The 15,617-nt window shown below is 34.3% G+C and overlaps 2 protein-coding genes across 3 annotated transcripts; one reads left to right on the plus strand and one right to left on the minus strand.

Moving 5' to 3' along the window:
* Window positions 1–292: 292 nt before the first annotated feature.
* On the plus strand, window positions 293–1,556 carry LOC137923497 (cuticle protein 7-like). Its single transcript, XM_068766757.1, has 2 exons — window positions 293–304; window positions 1,047–1,556. The coding sequence occupies exons 1-2, from the start codon at window positions 293–295 to the stop codon at window positions 1,554–1,556; spliced, it is 522 nt and encodes a 173-aa protein (XP_068622858.1).
* A 9,394-nt stretch (window positions 1,557–10,950) lies between these two features.
* Window positions 10,951–15,225, minus strand: LOC137923327 (superkiller complex protein 8-like). Of its 2 annotated transcripts, none has more exons than XM_068766549.1 (7): window positions 15,100–15,225; window positions 14,929–15,017; window positions 14,645–14,793; window positions 13,854–14,074; window positions 13,002–13,189; window positions 12,378–12,546; window positions 10,951–11,076 (listed from the first exon to the last, which is right to left on the minus strand). In XM_068766549.1, exons 1-7 carry the CDS (start codon window positions 15,115–15,117, stop codon window positions 10,978–10,980), a joined length of 933 nt encoding a protein of 310 aa, XP_068622650.1. In that variant the 5' UTR covers window positions 15,118–15,225; the 3' UTR covers window positions 10,951–10,977. The 2 variants fall into 2 exon arrangements, with proteins under 2 accessions (XP_068622650.1, XP_068622649.1); XM_068766548.1 differs by having other exon boundaries at window positions 13,839–14,074.
* Window positions 15,226–15,617: the final 392 nt, after the last annotated feature.

Consider the following 15,617-nt stretch of genomic DNA (forward strand, 5'->3'; position numbering starts at 1 on the left):
TGTAATATATGCTCTGGATCTGAAGGAAAATTAAGTAAGATATAATAGATTATCGAATGATCCGATATATCCGAATACCCATAACTTCACATCCCAAAAACCAAAAATTATTGCCAAAAGTTTAAACCTCTTAACTTAAGCGCGATTGTTTCAATTTAGCCGTTGTTGATTCCCGCTCAGTTTTAAAGTCCGCGGGGCTATGTCGTTGCAGACATGGCTTCAGTATAAAACCTGTCGCAGTTCGTTAATTAATATAGTCTCACTACAACATTCAAACCAATAACAATTCAAAATGGCAGCTAAGGTAAATTAAAAAACTGAATAAAATAATTGACAAGTTATTAATAAGCTATATGTCATTATAAAAGTTAAAAGTTGCTTTATTTCTTATTTTATCAAATATTTGTTAAGTCCTTAAAAAAATTCTTAATACTCTCCTAGTTTGTTATTTCTTTGTTAGCAAGAATTAAATTATGTTTAAAGTGCCGAATATAAAAAAAACCGACAGCAATAAAAGGTTTATTATACTATTTTTTATTGTACTGATGCGCCAGAAGTTGTACCACGAGTGGGTGGCTTCTATCATAAAGAGTGTGTTCACCACAAGTCTGTATATACATCAATTAACAATTTAAAAGAGACTTTCGCAGGGTTAATTATGCGATTTTGAAGAATACTTCTTCACTTCTACAAGTATTAATCTATTTCTTGACTAGTGAATACACAAAAACGCAAATGAATTAATGTATTAGCATCGAATATACGCTTGATATTGACAATTTCATCTCAGCACAAGAGTTCCGGTTTATGGACAAAAAAAAACATATTTTATTACCTTATTCGTAATATTCGTCACATTAATATGTTTACCTTATACTGGCGTTTTTACAAAACTAAATAAAATTAATAAGAGAAATCCTTCGAGTAATATTTATTTTAAATGTTTTCTAGTTAAAATTACGAGTTATTTAGACATTTATATAGAATATATTAAATTTCATAGTGTTTGTTTTAATGGCTCATTACTAAAATTTTAATGGTTGCAGTTGGTCGTCGTCTTGTCGCTAGCCGTGGCTGCGTGCGCGCTGCCGGTGGTCCCCGTGGGCAAGCTGGCGTACGCAGAGCCTGAAGCGCCCGCACACTACGAGTTCCAGTACTCGGTGCAGGACGCGCAAAGCGGTGACGTTAAGCAGCAGCAGGAGGCGCGCGCTGGCGACACACTGCACGGCTCCTACTCACTGGTGCAGCCCGATGGCGTACAGCGCATCGTGGACTACTCCGTCGACAAGGACAGCGGCTTCAACGCCGTCGTGCGCTACGAGGGACACCCCACCGCGGCACCGGCCAAAATCGCATACGCACCCGCCCCGGTCGCCTACGCCCCGGCACCAGTTACCTACGCGGCCCCCAAAATCTCCTACGCCCCAATCACCAAAGTAGCATACGCTGCACCAGTCGCCAAGCTCGCCTATGCCGCTCCAGCCGCAAAGGTCGCATACTCTGCACCTCTCACACAAGTCACCTTCTCTTCCCCTGCCATCTCCTACCACCACTAAATTGCTACCAATGAATTGTTGAAGTTGTTCTATTTATGACTTAAATAATAAATTATTTATTGAAATTTCACTACCAGTTTTGACATAACGTACCCTATTATTCTTGCTGTATGTTCATTTATAATCGACTATTTAATGGCATAGCTGATTAATAGTGTTATCGTAAATGCTTCTAACTCTATAAATACACAATTTACACATTCACATTTTCATAGAGAAATATGAGATACAAACACTGCAAAATAAAGCATATCATATCTTTAGTTTGCAGTCCCCAACGGGGCCCCTAAACCCTCTTTTTCCCTGTCGCTAAGGTCGCCTGCACTGTATCTGATCGTTGTCATTAAATTGTTGGAGTTGATATATTTATTAATATGACAAAAGAAATACATTTAACAAAAACAATTTGACAGTCAATAATGACTTCATACCTCTAGGCTACGCAAAAATTTATAATCGTTTATGAAGAACTTAAAATATAAAATCCTTTCATCATTATCACCATCATCGTCATGAACTAATAGGTGCCCACGGCCTACCGCGTGCTCCGCAGCATCGAGGTGGACGCGGTCTCGGCCCAGCTCTTCACGGGGCACGGGGGGTTCTCTGAGTACCTTCATAGGTTTAAGCTCAAGGAGGACCCCTCGTGCTTCTGTGAACCGGGCGTGGACCAGACCGTGATCCACCTTGTGGCCCGGTGTCCCGCATTCGGGGGACTCCGGTTCGGCTTCGAGTGCCGGTCTGGAATTCAAGTCAGGGAGGAGACAATACCCTCCCTGATCAGTGGCGAAAATAAAAAGACATTTTTATCCCTATGTCGAGAAATCGCAAAAAAAGCCATCGACAGAAACAGAACAAACATTGTATAAAAAATATAAAACAAAATAAAAAGCTAGAAGAACAAAAATGTAAAATAATAGTATAAGATCAATGTTAAACAATGTTAAATGAAATTAAAATTATAAATGTAAAAAGGAGAAAAAAGGGAAGAATGTCAGAAGAATAGAGCGAATGAGAAAGAAAGACGAAATGTAACATGAAAGATAGACAAGACTGAAAGATTATGTGAAGAACGATAGAAGAGAAAGACAATAAAAATTCTGTGAAAAAATTATATTAAAAGATTAAGTCCCTGTCCCACTCATGATAGGGGAACGAGAGGCCCCCAATAGTGGGGGTCATTTAAAAAAAAAAAAAAAAAATAGGTGCCCACTGCCAAGCATATCTTCCCTAAAAGTCGCCTCTATCACCAGTCTCGCGCCGCCCGCAAAATGGCATCCACCGGTCCACCTATTGGATTGATTGGGATTTACCCACGACGCAACTACCGACTGGTGGTCGCCACTCGAGAATTTTTCTGCCACAACTGCCGTCGATTATACAAGTGATGTTTTCCGACCACTTCAGAGTAGCAATTCGTCGAACTATGTTCGTCACCTTGATTCTCCTACATATTAAATAAGTGTTACCAACTGTATCCATTTTAAAAAGTCAACATAGGTGCAGACAACCGTGAAATAAATAGGAGCCATTTGAATACAATAGCTGAAAGAATCATCAAGTCACCTTAAAAGATTTTTTTTAATTTAACGTGTTGCTTAAAAAGACTCAGTAGTCTATCGAAATGCATTATATAAAAAAAATTCAACTGTGTACTGACTTTTCATTACATCTCTACAGCCGTAAGTAAGGTTTAGAGACTTGTAATTTTATGTAAATAATCCTTTTGTCAAGAAGAGATCAACAAAGAACTAATTTTTTGAAATAATTGTAAAAAGATAGTGTGGGGTCAAAATTTGATATTCCTCTTTATATTTTACGTCACCCGAAGCGAGTAGGGGACAATTAGTTGTATATATGTATTTTGATATTGTTTTAGTCTCTCTGAAAAAAAAATTGTTTAAGTCCTCTTAGAGTCTCATTTTACGATATTATGGTTAATCTCGTTTAACAGTGATATAGTTTATCACTGCACTTTGTCTTACGAAATAGTCAGCAGAAGCCGCATACATTAATCACTTCGCATCACGTTGAAATGAAATGTAAATAAAACAATTCCGTTTCGACTTTATATCGATGTCCTGCGGGGGTGCGGAAGCGGGGTGGACGGGGCTGTGGACCGCACTTGAATTATTCATAGGCCGCATAGTGATTTCATCTCATTGAATCGAGCTAGTGGCAGTGCCGTGATTACGAAAACGATACCTCCGATCGGCCACAGCATGCGAGGCGTGGGTCACAATACAGCGCATTACTCAGTACTGCTATTAGATTAAGTAAATTGTACCTATACCTTAACTGCCACTCGTCTACCTATTCAAAGTCCTGGAAATTATATGAAATCAATTAAAAATTGTGAAATGCACTTTAACCCATCCTATCGTCACAGAATCTGGTTTTACACGCCCAAATCTTGACGTTTTACCTTACTTTCACTTCATGATCTTTTTACAATTGTCCTAAAAAATTAAGCCTCTAACGGTGATCCGCTATCATTACGAACAATCACATTGTGCGTGACCATGCAACACGAGATGATCATAATGGTAATCTTAACGTTGGTCATCATCATCGTCATTTCAGCATAATGGCCACTGCTGAACAAAGACCTCCCCAGTGGATTTCCAACAGGCGCGGTTGGAAACCATCCTACACTGCACTTCACGATAGATGATCTCCACTCAGAATCATAATGCCCCAACTGCCATGTGTTCTGCGCGCTATGTGGCCTGCAACTTGAACTTGCCAATCCGCCGGATATCCTTTACTTACTTTCGTCTACGGATATGCTAAGTCCTGATTGGATTTCGTAGAGAACTCCCGAACATAGGACAGATAGCCCTATCCATGACTTGTTGAGCGACTGTGAACTTGCTAATGCAGCACTTGACTATGGTACCGACACTTTACTACCACTTCGCTGTCTGTTGTCTATGCTGTCGCAGAACGTGTTCCCATTGACATCATCGATAATGCTTTTCCCCCATGAAAACATTTTTTTATCTTAAACCATATATAAGCGTCAACGTATTATTAAGAATTCGAAACACCTTATGCAAGATGTCAATTTCCTTGTAATACCTTGTGATTATTTAATACATAAAGAGCTATAATTTTACATTACATTGGTTTGTTTGGACCGAAATAATGAAAATACATACAATATTCCTAAGAATTTTGTTAGTAAGCAGTCAAAATCAATCGCAAGGACAAAGTATACCGTGATATATCTAACAAATAATCAAAGGCGAAGTGAATGTATTTCTATTTATTTATTTAGTTTAATTTAATTAGTTATTATGTAATTGTAGTACGTCGTTGGAGGCTGTATTAGTTATTAACTGTATTACAGCCATCAGCATATTTTTACTTAAATATCGAAATAGTTAAATGTTACATGAACACGAATGCACTAAACAACAAATTCAAACACAAGTTAAAAATTGTATTATTGCATACGAAACTAATACTTATTTATTCGTTTATGTGTTTGTTTTGTGTTTCAGAGAGCATTTTGAAAACGCTACAGTTGGGCGATCAGTTCATACTTTCCACAGGTAAAAATTGAAAGAGATTGCTTTTTATCAGTGCAGTGGCGGCAAATTGAATGTAAAGTTGATTTCCCGGCGGACCCAGCCGCATAATTCCCCACAAATTAAGCCGATACCAATTGGCTTGCTACTGGTAAATATTTTGCGAAATCATTTCCATTATATAACGTTTCATTTTATGTGAAGATATTTATAACTGTTAAGGAATGAACCAAACAAAAAAAGACTCTTTCATTTTATTTTCTAATATTTTGTTTAACTAACGTTTAAATATAATGTTAAAATAGCTAAAACTAAACTATATAGGCTATATCTATCTCAGCTAGTAAAGACTATTTGAAACAAAACCAAACTTTTGATCCAAGGAATTAAAAATAAAATCAACTAGATTTGAATGCTTGTTTTGTTAGAAGACGCAATGGGTTAACAAAAGAAACCGGATCCACTTGCTATAAATGTTTACACGTATTACCAATAATACGTATTAAAAACAACTATACTGTAATCAATTCTTTTCTTAATTATACTAAGAAATGTCAAACGCGGCACTTCTCTGTGTTCCGTTGATTAACCTTTCAGTTGCCGCGTTTTTGTGAATTTATTATTATTTTATTGACTACATCGTAGTACTTGTTCCTCCCTTTTTCGTTCTCGCTAACCTGACCGATCCGTGGTCTCCGTTCCAGAACCTTAAGGTCCCAGCGGCTACCTGTTCCGTGCGCTGTGCGTGCTGCCAACTGCCATTTCAATTTGCCAATCCGCTGGGCTATGCAACTTATTTTCATTAGTAAAAGGATCCTTTCATTCCTAATATGATCTCGTAGAGAAATCCCGAGGATAAACCTCTCCGTGGCTCGTAAAGTAACCACGAGGAACGTGGTTAATGTGGAGGCACTTCTGGGCTCTTTGGCATATTTCAAGGTAAATAATGAAATAATGTTACTATGAATTATTGAAATAATTACTCATATTATTAACAGAGCAAAACTTTATAATTACAGTTGCAAAAATACTATTTCTCGATAAGTATAAGTATCAAGCGTGGGTGCGCTTAAAGAGAAGTTTCTTCGTGGAAGTAGTTTATTCTTCAAAGGACCCGATAAAATCATGGGGGAACTTAGCTATAACTACATCCATTACTGTTACGAAAGTCGTAACCTGATATATCACAAGATTCATTATTTGATTTTTGATATTAATTAATTTAAAAAAAAAAATAATTTTTATGAATCGTTGTCGTTGAAGCTCTGATATTAGAATATTATTCTCGAGATCTTTACCAATATAATGATTTCGGTTATTTCATTCACATAGATTTAGATGTCACGTTTTATTTCATATGCTAGATTTATATCTAGAATAGAAATGCAGCTTATACTATGTTTCTAATATTTCCACAAATTGAAAAAAATATATCTAAAATGTATCTAAAACAGACTCTCATTAGGAAGCAACATAATTTCGTAAATTTTTATAAGTTCATCTCCTTTACTCCTTTGTTCGAGTCGAAAGTCGATTCTTTTAATTTGTATAGTATTTTTAATTGTATTAAAAAACATATTTATCATAAGTGTTGAGCCAGTATATTCAAAAATTATTAATGTGTATGGAACATTGCAAAATACGAAAAAGTCCCAAAAGAAATCGCACTATTAAATACAAAAATCGAAACCGAATTCCTTCGCCGAAGGAAAAGGTCGTTAGCATCGAGATCTCGCTTTCATTAATGATTAATATAAAGCTATGTAAGGCGAATGCATTCAGTTCACGGGCCCGAATGAAGGTAAGTATTTAAGCCGGTTTTAAAAGGTAAAACTTATTATATGATTGCACATAACCAAATTATGATATATGGTGTAATGAGTGAATAAAAAAATTAAAAAAACTAAATGTAATTAAATAATTGATTTTACAAATTATATATTTATTACCTATATATACATTAATATTATATTCATGTTGATAAAGTTGTTCTTTATTCTTATGCACGTTGTTATTAAATTATTCACATAATTATCCACATTTGCAGTGACCACTTGTGTGTGGATTAGAATGCCATTTAAACAATATTTAATATAAACTAGAAATAAATTAAGGTCCCCTATAAAGGCATCTTTCAACTTAAAGTTAGGGTTTCAAACGTGTCTTGATCTGAGAAGAGCCCACAATAAATTCCAACGGGTTTTTTGTGGTCACTAGCTTTTGTTATCCTTGTTTTAACAACAAGCAATACAATATTAATGAATGTTCCCAATCTTAGATAAAAGTTCTATAACCTAATAAAGGTTATTTTACAACTTTTTGTTTAATGAACTTCATAAATTTATTACGTGATATATCAAAGACACTACATGCGAGTGTATTGTACGCAAACAGTTGCACCACAAATCAGTAATTTTATGAAGCCTAGAGAAAGGTATATCAACAAACCCGAAAACTTTTTTTGTATTGATTTCTGTAATACAGTGTAAACTAGAACAGATGGCAGAGTATCACAAGTTCTGTACTGTTATAAAAATAATATTATTATTATAACCTGAAAGTTTTGTGTAGAATAAAAACACAGAATATTTAAACAACATACAGGTAACCTAAAATTTAAAGATACTTATTTATTTTATAAAGAGATCTCCACGTAAATTTAATAGACTGGTACGTTTAATACTTTTTGGTAATAGATTTTAAAATTTCAAGAATCCGTTTTTGTAACACCTAAATCAAAAGCCTATTGTACAGTACAGTAGTACAGTAGTACTACTGTCGGAAAAACAAGTGTCAAGTGTCAATGTCCTAAAATATAGTCACACCGTCTATATACAGTAAGGCTTGCTTTAAAAATGTCAGGCAATTTAAAAATCCACGTTATTCACATAGCTAGCAAAAAATTTTCTATTACATAACGTCTGTCAGTTTGGCAATAATAATAAAACAAAATCTACATGTTATTCTGTTTACTAAAAAGAAAGTTGTCAGAGAAACTCGCTTCTTTGTTTTATTTAATCTATGGCTTCACAATTACGATTACTTTGGATCCATGTTTCGGAATATCACGGGATTAGTGCTGCGTTTCGAGAATATTTGTAATAGACGGCCAAAGCTTGATCCTCTTAGCGCCGAAAATTAATCAAGATCCCTCAGGCGAACCACGGCTTAGTGTAGGGTGAGCCGTGCAATCTTCTTACAAAGACTCAAATGTACGAACTATTGACTGAAGTTTTAAAATTGATTATTTTTTATAATTTTCGTTTAATGTTTTTTTAATTATAAATAACCTAAGAAGTAACAAGGTTGCGATTTGAAATAAAACTGTAAAGTAAACCGCATGATTGTTCTATATGAAACGCTTTTATGGAATTCTTGTATTATCACAGTTACATGGCTTTATGCACCCGTGGGAATAATATCATGAGTCTCCACAGTCATCCGGCGCATGAGTTATAGTCCTGTTGCACTTTGGCCGCTACTCCAAGTCCGTGGTATGTCAACAAGACAATAATTCTGAAGCCGATCAGGACACGCTGGTTAGCAATTAGGTTACATCATATGTGGGTTCACTTGCCATAGGTCCTATATACCATTTAAGAACAAGACCCTGGACACTTCATTTTACTTAATATGGCCTATCTGTAAAGGAGTACAACAGTACAGACAGCATCTGATTTTCTTTTTATCTTGGTCTACACTGTTGCTTTACTAGCATTTACAGATTTAATGAGACTGAGCGCGAAAGGCGGTCAATTTAAACCTCGTTAACGTAACTTATCTAGCTAGCTGCTTCCAAATTCGGAGTTTCCGGAGTTTCCGATAGGGAGGCCGCCAGACTTTTAGGTCACTTAGGCAAACGCTGCATGGAGTGACTTAGCGCCGCCAATAGGTAGCTTGGGTTGATATAAGCGTTTAGCATTCTGACTCAAAGGAGCCCTTATTTATTAACACTTAACAGCAGACTTAATGCCTTATAGACACTCTCCACCATATACATAAACCACACATACATATTTAAACATAGCTTATAATAAATAGCGTGATGATAATTATTGATTGACTGAATGATGATGATAATCTTGCATCGCGACCTTTCATTTTTTTACAAATAAATAACAGTTTGCTGACTTTTTCCGTGGTGGAGGGGGACTTTATTCCACGATACGCTTAGATAGATACGCAAAGAAGAATGAACGAAGATCAATTTATGAAAAGAAAATTAGTAAGATATTATTTAGCAGAATATTGTACAAGAATTTCTGAATAAAGCGTCACGGTCGCTAATATCACACAGATATTGTAAATAGGTGTAAAAGATTACCCTGTAGCTGCCAATTGAATTTTAAAATTTCGTTGGCCGCTTTAACCCAACCGACACGAAAATAATCGTTTTTGACGTTTGCTGACAGGCGACAGATTTCCAAGCATGCCGTTTGGAACAGCTATTCGGTTTACCACACACAAGTATTTTATTTCAATTAGGATAGAGAACCTCTTTACGCCTAACGTTATCTCCTAAAATCCTTTTACGTATATTTACAATCACCTGTATAATAAATTAGGTAAGCAAATGAAAAGTGAGCTGAGGTAGTTATTCAGGACTGTGGCTTGATTTCAATTAATTTCATGGACTCAGTGAATTATATAATTTTGCAATAGCTAATGAACGGTGAAGTAAAAACTGTTAAGAATGCCGGAATATGATAGGAAAAATCAGAAATTTGGCAGATATAATCCTAACAACTACAGTGGATACTATAGTTAATATTAACATTACAATGTGAAAACATACATCAGTCTTGTTTCTATATTCATTAGGGTTCTTATTAACCCTATGCCAAAAGTTACCAGACGCCACTTATTAAATATAAGGATATAGACGATTTTCTACTTATAATAGTAAACAAAAGTTTTTCTTATTTACTATAATAAGAATTTAAAATTGGAGAGGTTCTCTATCCTAAAAGAGATTAACCATTTTCTTTTCCAATATTATCTCTAATCTAAATAACATAATAATGTTCATTAACGTTTATAATTCATATGCGTGTAGCATAAGCCATAATATCGATAAATTTCCGCTTAAAAGTTCCACATGAAATGCTTGTGCAAAATTACAGGGCTACATACATCGGCGGGAATAATATCATAATAGGTTCCGACAGTCGCGCGACATATCGAATAACACATGGCGACATCTGGCAACACGATGTGTCGAGACTAGACTAGTTACATGTCATACATAGCTTCTAACGTGGCAGTTACAAGAAGTTAGACCTGTGGGATTCTTCCTAGGGCCTTTTAGGGTTTTGAGGTATCAACAACAATCGGGCTTCGCCCGTATTTACATCGACGTAAATGAACAATTTTATTTGTGTGGAACTCCCCTATTTGATGCGCCGCTGATGATGACGTAATGTTGCTGTCATAATACCGATGAAAATAATTTTATTTCTGTGGAATTCCCCGTTTCGATGCACTGCTGACGGTGACTTAATGTTGCCCCCACAGACTAATGAAATTTATTATAATACATCAAATATTATATAGGCTATATCTGATCATACGGCTTTGTTACGATGGCCTAAAACTAATTTTAAATTTTTACAAATACAATCTCGAAGGCGCTTCCTAATAAAGAAGTATACCCCAAAGATCAGGATGACTGGTGTGGATCCTCATCCAACGATCTCCCCGACCTTAACTATGTCGTCGTTCACTCAGGGGCCTACCCACGCCGCGTCTACCTGCTTGTGGTCGTTATTCGAGAAAATTTTTCGGTACCCACAAGCGGCGGACAAAAAACGATTACTTTAGAGTAAATAAAAGATAGTTTTTATGCAAATAAATTTATTTCAACAGAATACAATTATTTATTTATTTGCTTACTTAGGAGGTATGGGGCATTCATATACATTAATACATTTGTCTTTGGAAACTGACAACAGTTTTTTATTGGACGGACTAAATTTGACGTCCCAAACCTGAAACAAAATAAACGTATATTTCCTGTACACAAATATATCACAAGATAAAATCTTCACATTGGATCCCTATTACCGCGGTGTGCAATAAAAGCATTAATTACCATGATACATTGGTAATTAATGCCTTTTTTGCATGCACAATTAATGCCATTAATAACATTTCAATTCACTAACAGTGGGTGGCAATTGGTTCAAAATATTGTAGCATTATTTTTAGGGTAATTTTAATACATATACTATATAAGGCAACAATTTGTTCAAAAACCTGACGACATAACTTAACTCTTTTTTAGATACTTAACTAAATGTAAAAAGGATATTAAACAGAGGAATGATTATAAGTGAAAAAAATTTAAAGGGGGTAAAAGTTGTCAATAAATGTGTACCTTTTAAAAATTCATGATTTCAGAATGAATCATGATTCAGTATATACTATATATAACGTAATGATAATACAGTCAATAAAAGCATTTAAAAAATCTGATTACTAAATATTAAAATGAATTACTGTTACTATCTGTCTCTGTAGACTTTGTACGATCAGGAACCTCTCGTATTCCAATGGCAGAAATAAATTAATTGAACATGTCAGAGCAATCACATTATATAGAGTTTTATATCTTTCTGCTGACAAATGAACTATATGAACATTTACCCCTCAAAACTTTTAGACTTCTAACGAACTTTTAAGAGAATCAACCGAGAATTTTATCTGACAAAATTAAGAAGCGCGATAGTATAGCAGACAGTTCCGTCGGCAAAACTGTTTTTATATTTTGCCGACTAATCAACGCGATGTTGTTTGTTGCGCGTACATTTTAGTTTTCACGAGTTTCGTTCAGTTTTATTGTCAATTTCCTTAAAGGTTTTATTTCTATGATTCTTATTATAATTGTTATTAAAACAGACTACATTTTAGTTTAAAAATGAGTGATCCTGAGACGGATATAAGTAAAGCGAATTCGTTGCTTTCTTTTCGGTTAATAATGCAACTTAAGTTGTTTTTTTTTTTAATTTCAGGGTTCCCTTGTAAACCTCCACAGCGAGCAGGCTACCCTGCTCTTCCGGGGAACGACATGGTTATGTGGGATTTCCACCTAAAGCTACTAAGTGACCATCTCCAGTACTTTTTCAGGGGCCGCTTTTTGATGGAGGTCCACCATAGAACTCGCTGGTGCCTGTCAGTACAATGCTAAGGCATCATTACTTACTTACTACTTTCTTGACGTATCGACCAACTATAAGAAATATTAATCAAGAATAAATTTAAAATTATTGTTAACAATGATAAGACTTACCATATTAGAATGTTCTTGAAAATGTTTCAATATCTTCATATCCTTAAGCAAAATGACATATACAGACCCATCGGCTGTTGCCGCTGAAATTCTACTGCCGTCTTTGGAGAAACATGCGTGTAATACCCATGACTTAAGTTTTATCTTGTTTATTAGATTCGCACTTGCACTAAAATTTATATAAGAATTAAATAAAAAAAGCAATACCTGTTAATAGTGAAAAATGAATGGTGATCTTAATAATAATGGAAATAAGTAAGTACTAATAACAATAGAAATAAGTATCAAAAATACATGTTAATAGTTGTTTTTTGTCATGTTAACATAGATAAAGTTACTTACAAATATAAAGAGGATACATCATTTCCTGAAGTTATTTTTATGACATAATATAATGATTACTTCCAACTCTCTCCTAATTGCATACCAAAATATTTTTCAATGCATAAACTTTCCTTATTCAGTCAACCCCTCAAAATGTCTTGCCCCTTTGAATCAATATGTATGTGAATATGAGATCTTACACTATGTTATGTCTTACTGGCCTGTTTAGTCTGACTAGTACATTACTTTCCTTGGACACTAGCATTTACAAACTTATCAATAGCTTAAAATTATACTCACGAGTTATAGACATTAACAAAGCCATCATTGGAGGCCGTAACAAACAATTGTGAGTTTTTTGAAAATGCTACACTTCTCACGGTCTGCGTGTGGGCTTCCGTTGTATGTATTAACTTGCCTTGTGAAACATCAAATATACATACAGTCCCATCTACAGCCCCACTGCATATATACTTGCCATCACTACTCTGTAAAAACAATATTTATAGAAAAAATTACACCAATCAGATAAAAAACCTGCTTCTATCTTTATATACACTAGGTATACCTATAAAGTTCATAACATATCCAGTTTATATATTTTATCTGGCAAAAGAAATTGTTCATGCCTAGGTTTGGCCGTCTCAAGCATTCTTAGGCTTTGTTATTCCATAGACCGTCTGCAAAAGAGGCCTAAGAACTCAGTGGCCTATGAATCTAATCATAATAACTACATAACTACCCACACAGAAGTTTCCAATAGAACTTTAAAGACAAACATTCTCAGAACTCTCACAGCAACTTCAATATGCAAAAACTCTTATCCTTCTACTCATTTTAGACCCATGTACAGTGGTACATATAACTAAGAAAGCTTATTATAAATGAATAATAAATAAATATTTGCAATTATGTTTTGATTTTCATACATAACATGGAAATGGTAAACAAGTTATTTGTTATAAACAAGGCTTTAGATTTTCATATTTAAGTATACAAAGATTCTGTTACAATAACAAAGTGTATATCATATCTGACATAAAGTATATTACATTGTGAAATATTGTTATTTTTATGTTATACATTTTTTTTATTTTATACACTCAAGGATTTTTTTTACAAAAATATGTCACATACCCAATCAACACATACAGAAAATTTCCCTCTTGTGTCCAACACTCTATCCACATTTCCTTTTTCTATTCCAAAGATGATAATTCTGCCAGAATGACTTCCTGATACAATTTGTTGACCATCAGGGGAAAATGCAACCTTCCATATATCTGTAGCATCATTTTGTATTTCATGCACTTTGTTACCAGACGTCAAATCCCAAATTACCAAAGTTGAGTCTAATGAAGTGGAAGCAATAGCTGTAAGTGACAAACATAAATATAATTTAATGTATTAATTATACATTTACACTTACATTTACATTTATTTCTAAGTAAATTAATTATTCTGGATTCATTGTGTAATGAGCTTTATGGAGTAAAGTTATCTACTGATATAATGTTACGGTTTGGACATGATGTAGATGATTGTGAATATTGGTTCCTCCTCTTTAAGAAGAAGCTAAAAAAGATGATCAAGCAGAGAGACAAAATGAGGTGGAAAATATAACCATATGAACAATGTTTAACTGTATTTTCTTGTCCACTTAATACAGAAAGATTAAAAAGAAATGATATATCTAATTTCACTCTGGTAAATTCAACTAAAGGGGTTCTAAACATTGCAGCACTCATTGGGAGTGGCCTACTCCTTTTTGTGGGTGTCACATTGGTCTGCATACAGTAAGTTTTATTCAAAACCTCCCATGTATTATGTAGCAGTTGAAATATTTTACCAGGAATGTGTTTGTCGGAAATGTATGCTTCTTAAAAGAAATTGATTACATCATTATAAATGTAAGAAGAAAACAAACTTTTCTTTATACCTACTGTGTCCATCAGGGCTCACTGCTACAGAGACAACAGCCATTGAATGTCCACTAAGTGTTTTAAACAACTCCAGCCTGTTGTTCTCTAAACACCAAACTTTTACCAGTCCATCTAATCCACCAGTGATCAAAAAATTTGTTGTATGTCCTCTAAAAATAAGGGCACAAAACATGCAATATAAAACATGTACTGAAAGAGCAATCATAACATATAAATTACATATTATTATTTCAATATCACTACCTTTTAACTAACTAAAATGAAAATATTTATTTTTAACTTACTTAGGTTCACCAGAAATGTTAGTGTGTGCCCATTCACAACTATAAATAGGATCGTCATGGGCATTTTCTTTCTTGATAATCAATGAAAACTAAAATAAGTTTTATATATATAAATTAGACATGTAAGTATGAATGAAAAAATAAAAATTTAAATTCCATAGATATACTCACAACAGCCGCCGCAGGCATGTCTACAATTTTGTCTTAATAGTAAAAATAAAAAGTAACCAATATACAAAATCTCCAAGTTTATTCCAAAATTTAATGATACTCAATCCTTGTAAATCTTAGTGTTTGTCTGACGTTCGTAGTGATGTGCAATGAATGTCAACACTGAAAATATAGCTTGATCCATTTTGTTTATATCACGTGTAGGTTTAGAAATAAATATACTTTTTTGCAAAGACCGCTTAAATTTTGCAAACTGTAGCGTGAAGAATACTATTGCAACTTTTTTGAGATCATATCCTTCATCGATGCTGATCATCATTTTCGATTTGTGAAAAGTATTGATGATGATTTATCATACAAGTAACGTGCCTGTGTCGAAACCGCAGCCTACTTTAAATAAAATAAATACCTTTGAGATTAATTGCCTATCAGGCGATGAGATTTATCATTTTGTGTGTCAATTTAGTAGCGAAAAACTGGGTAATTTTGATTAGAACGCAATACATATCATTATGTTA

Source organism: Battus philenor, unplaced genomic scaffold (assembly GCF_028537555.1).
Source record: "Battus philenor isolate CCGP_79_NKW_IND1 unplaced genomic scaffold, ilBatPhil1.0.hap1 SCAF_21, whole genome shotgun sequence".
In the NCBI taxonomy this organism is placed as follows: domain Eukaryota; kingdom Metazoa; phylum Arthropoda; class Insecta; order Lepidoptera; family Papilionidae; genus Battus; species Battus philenor.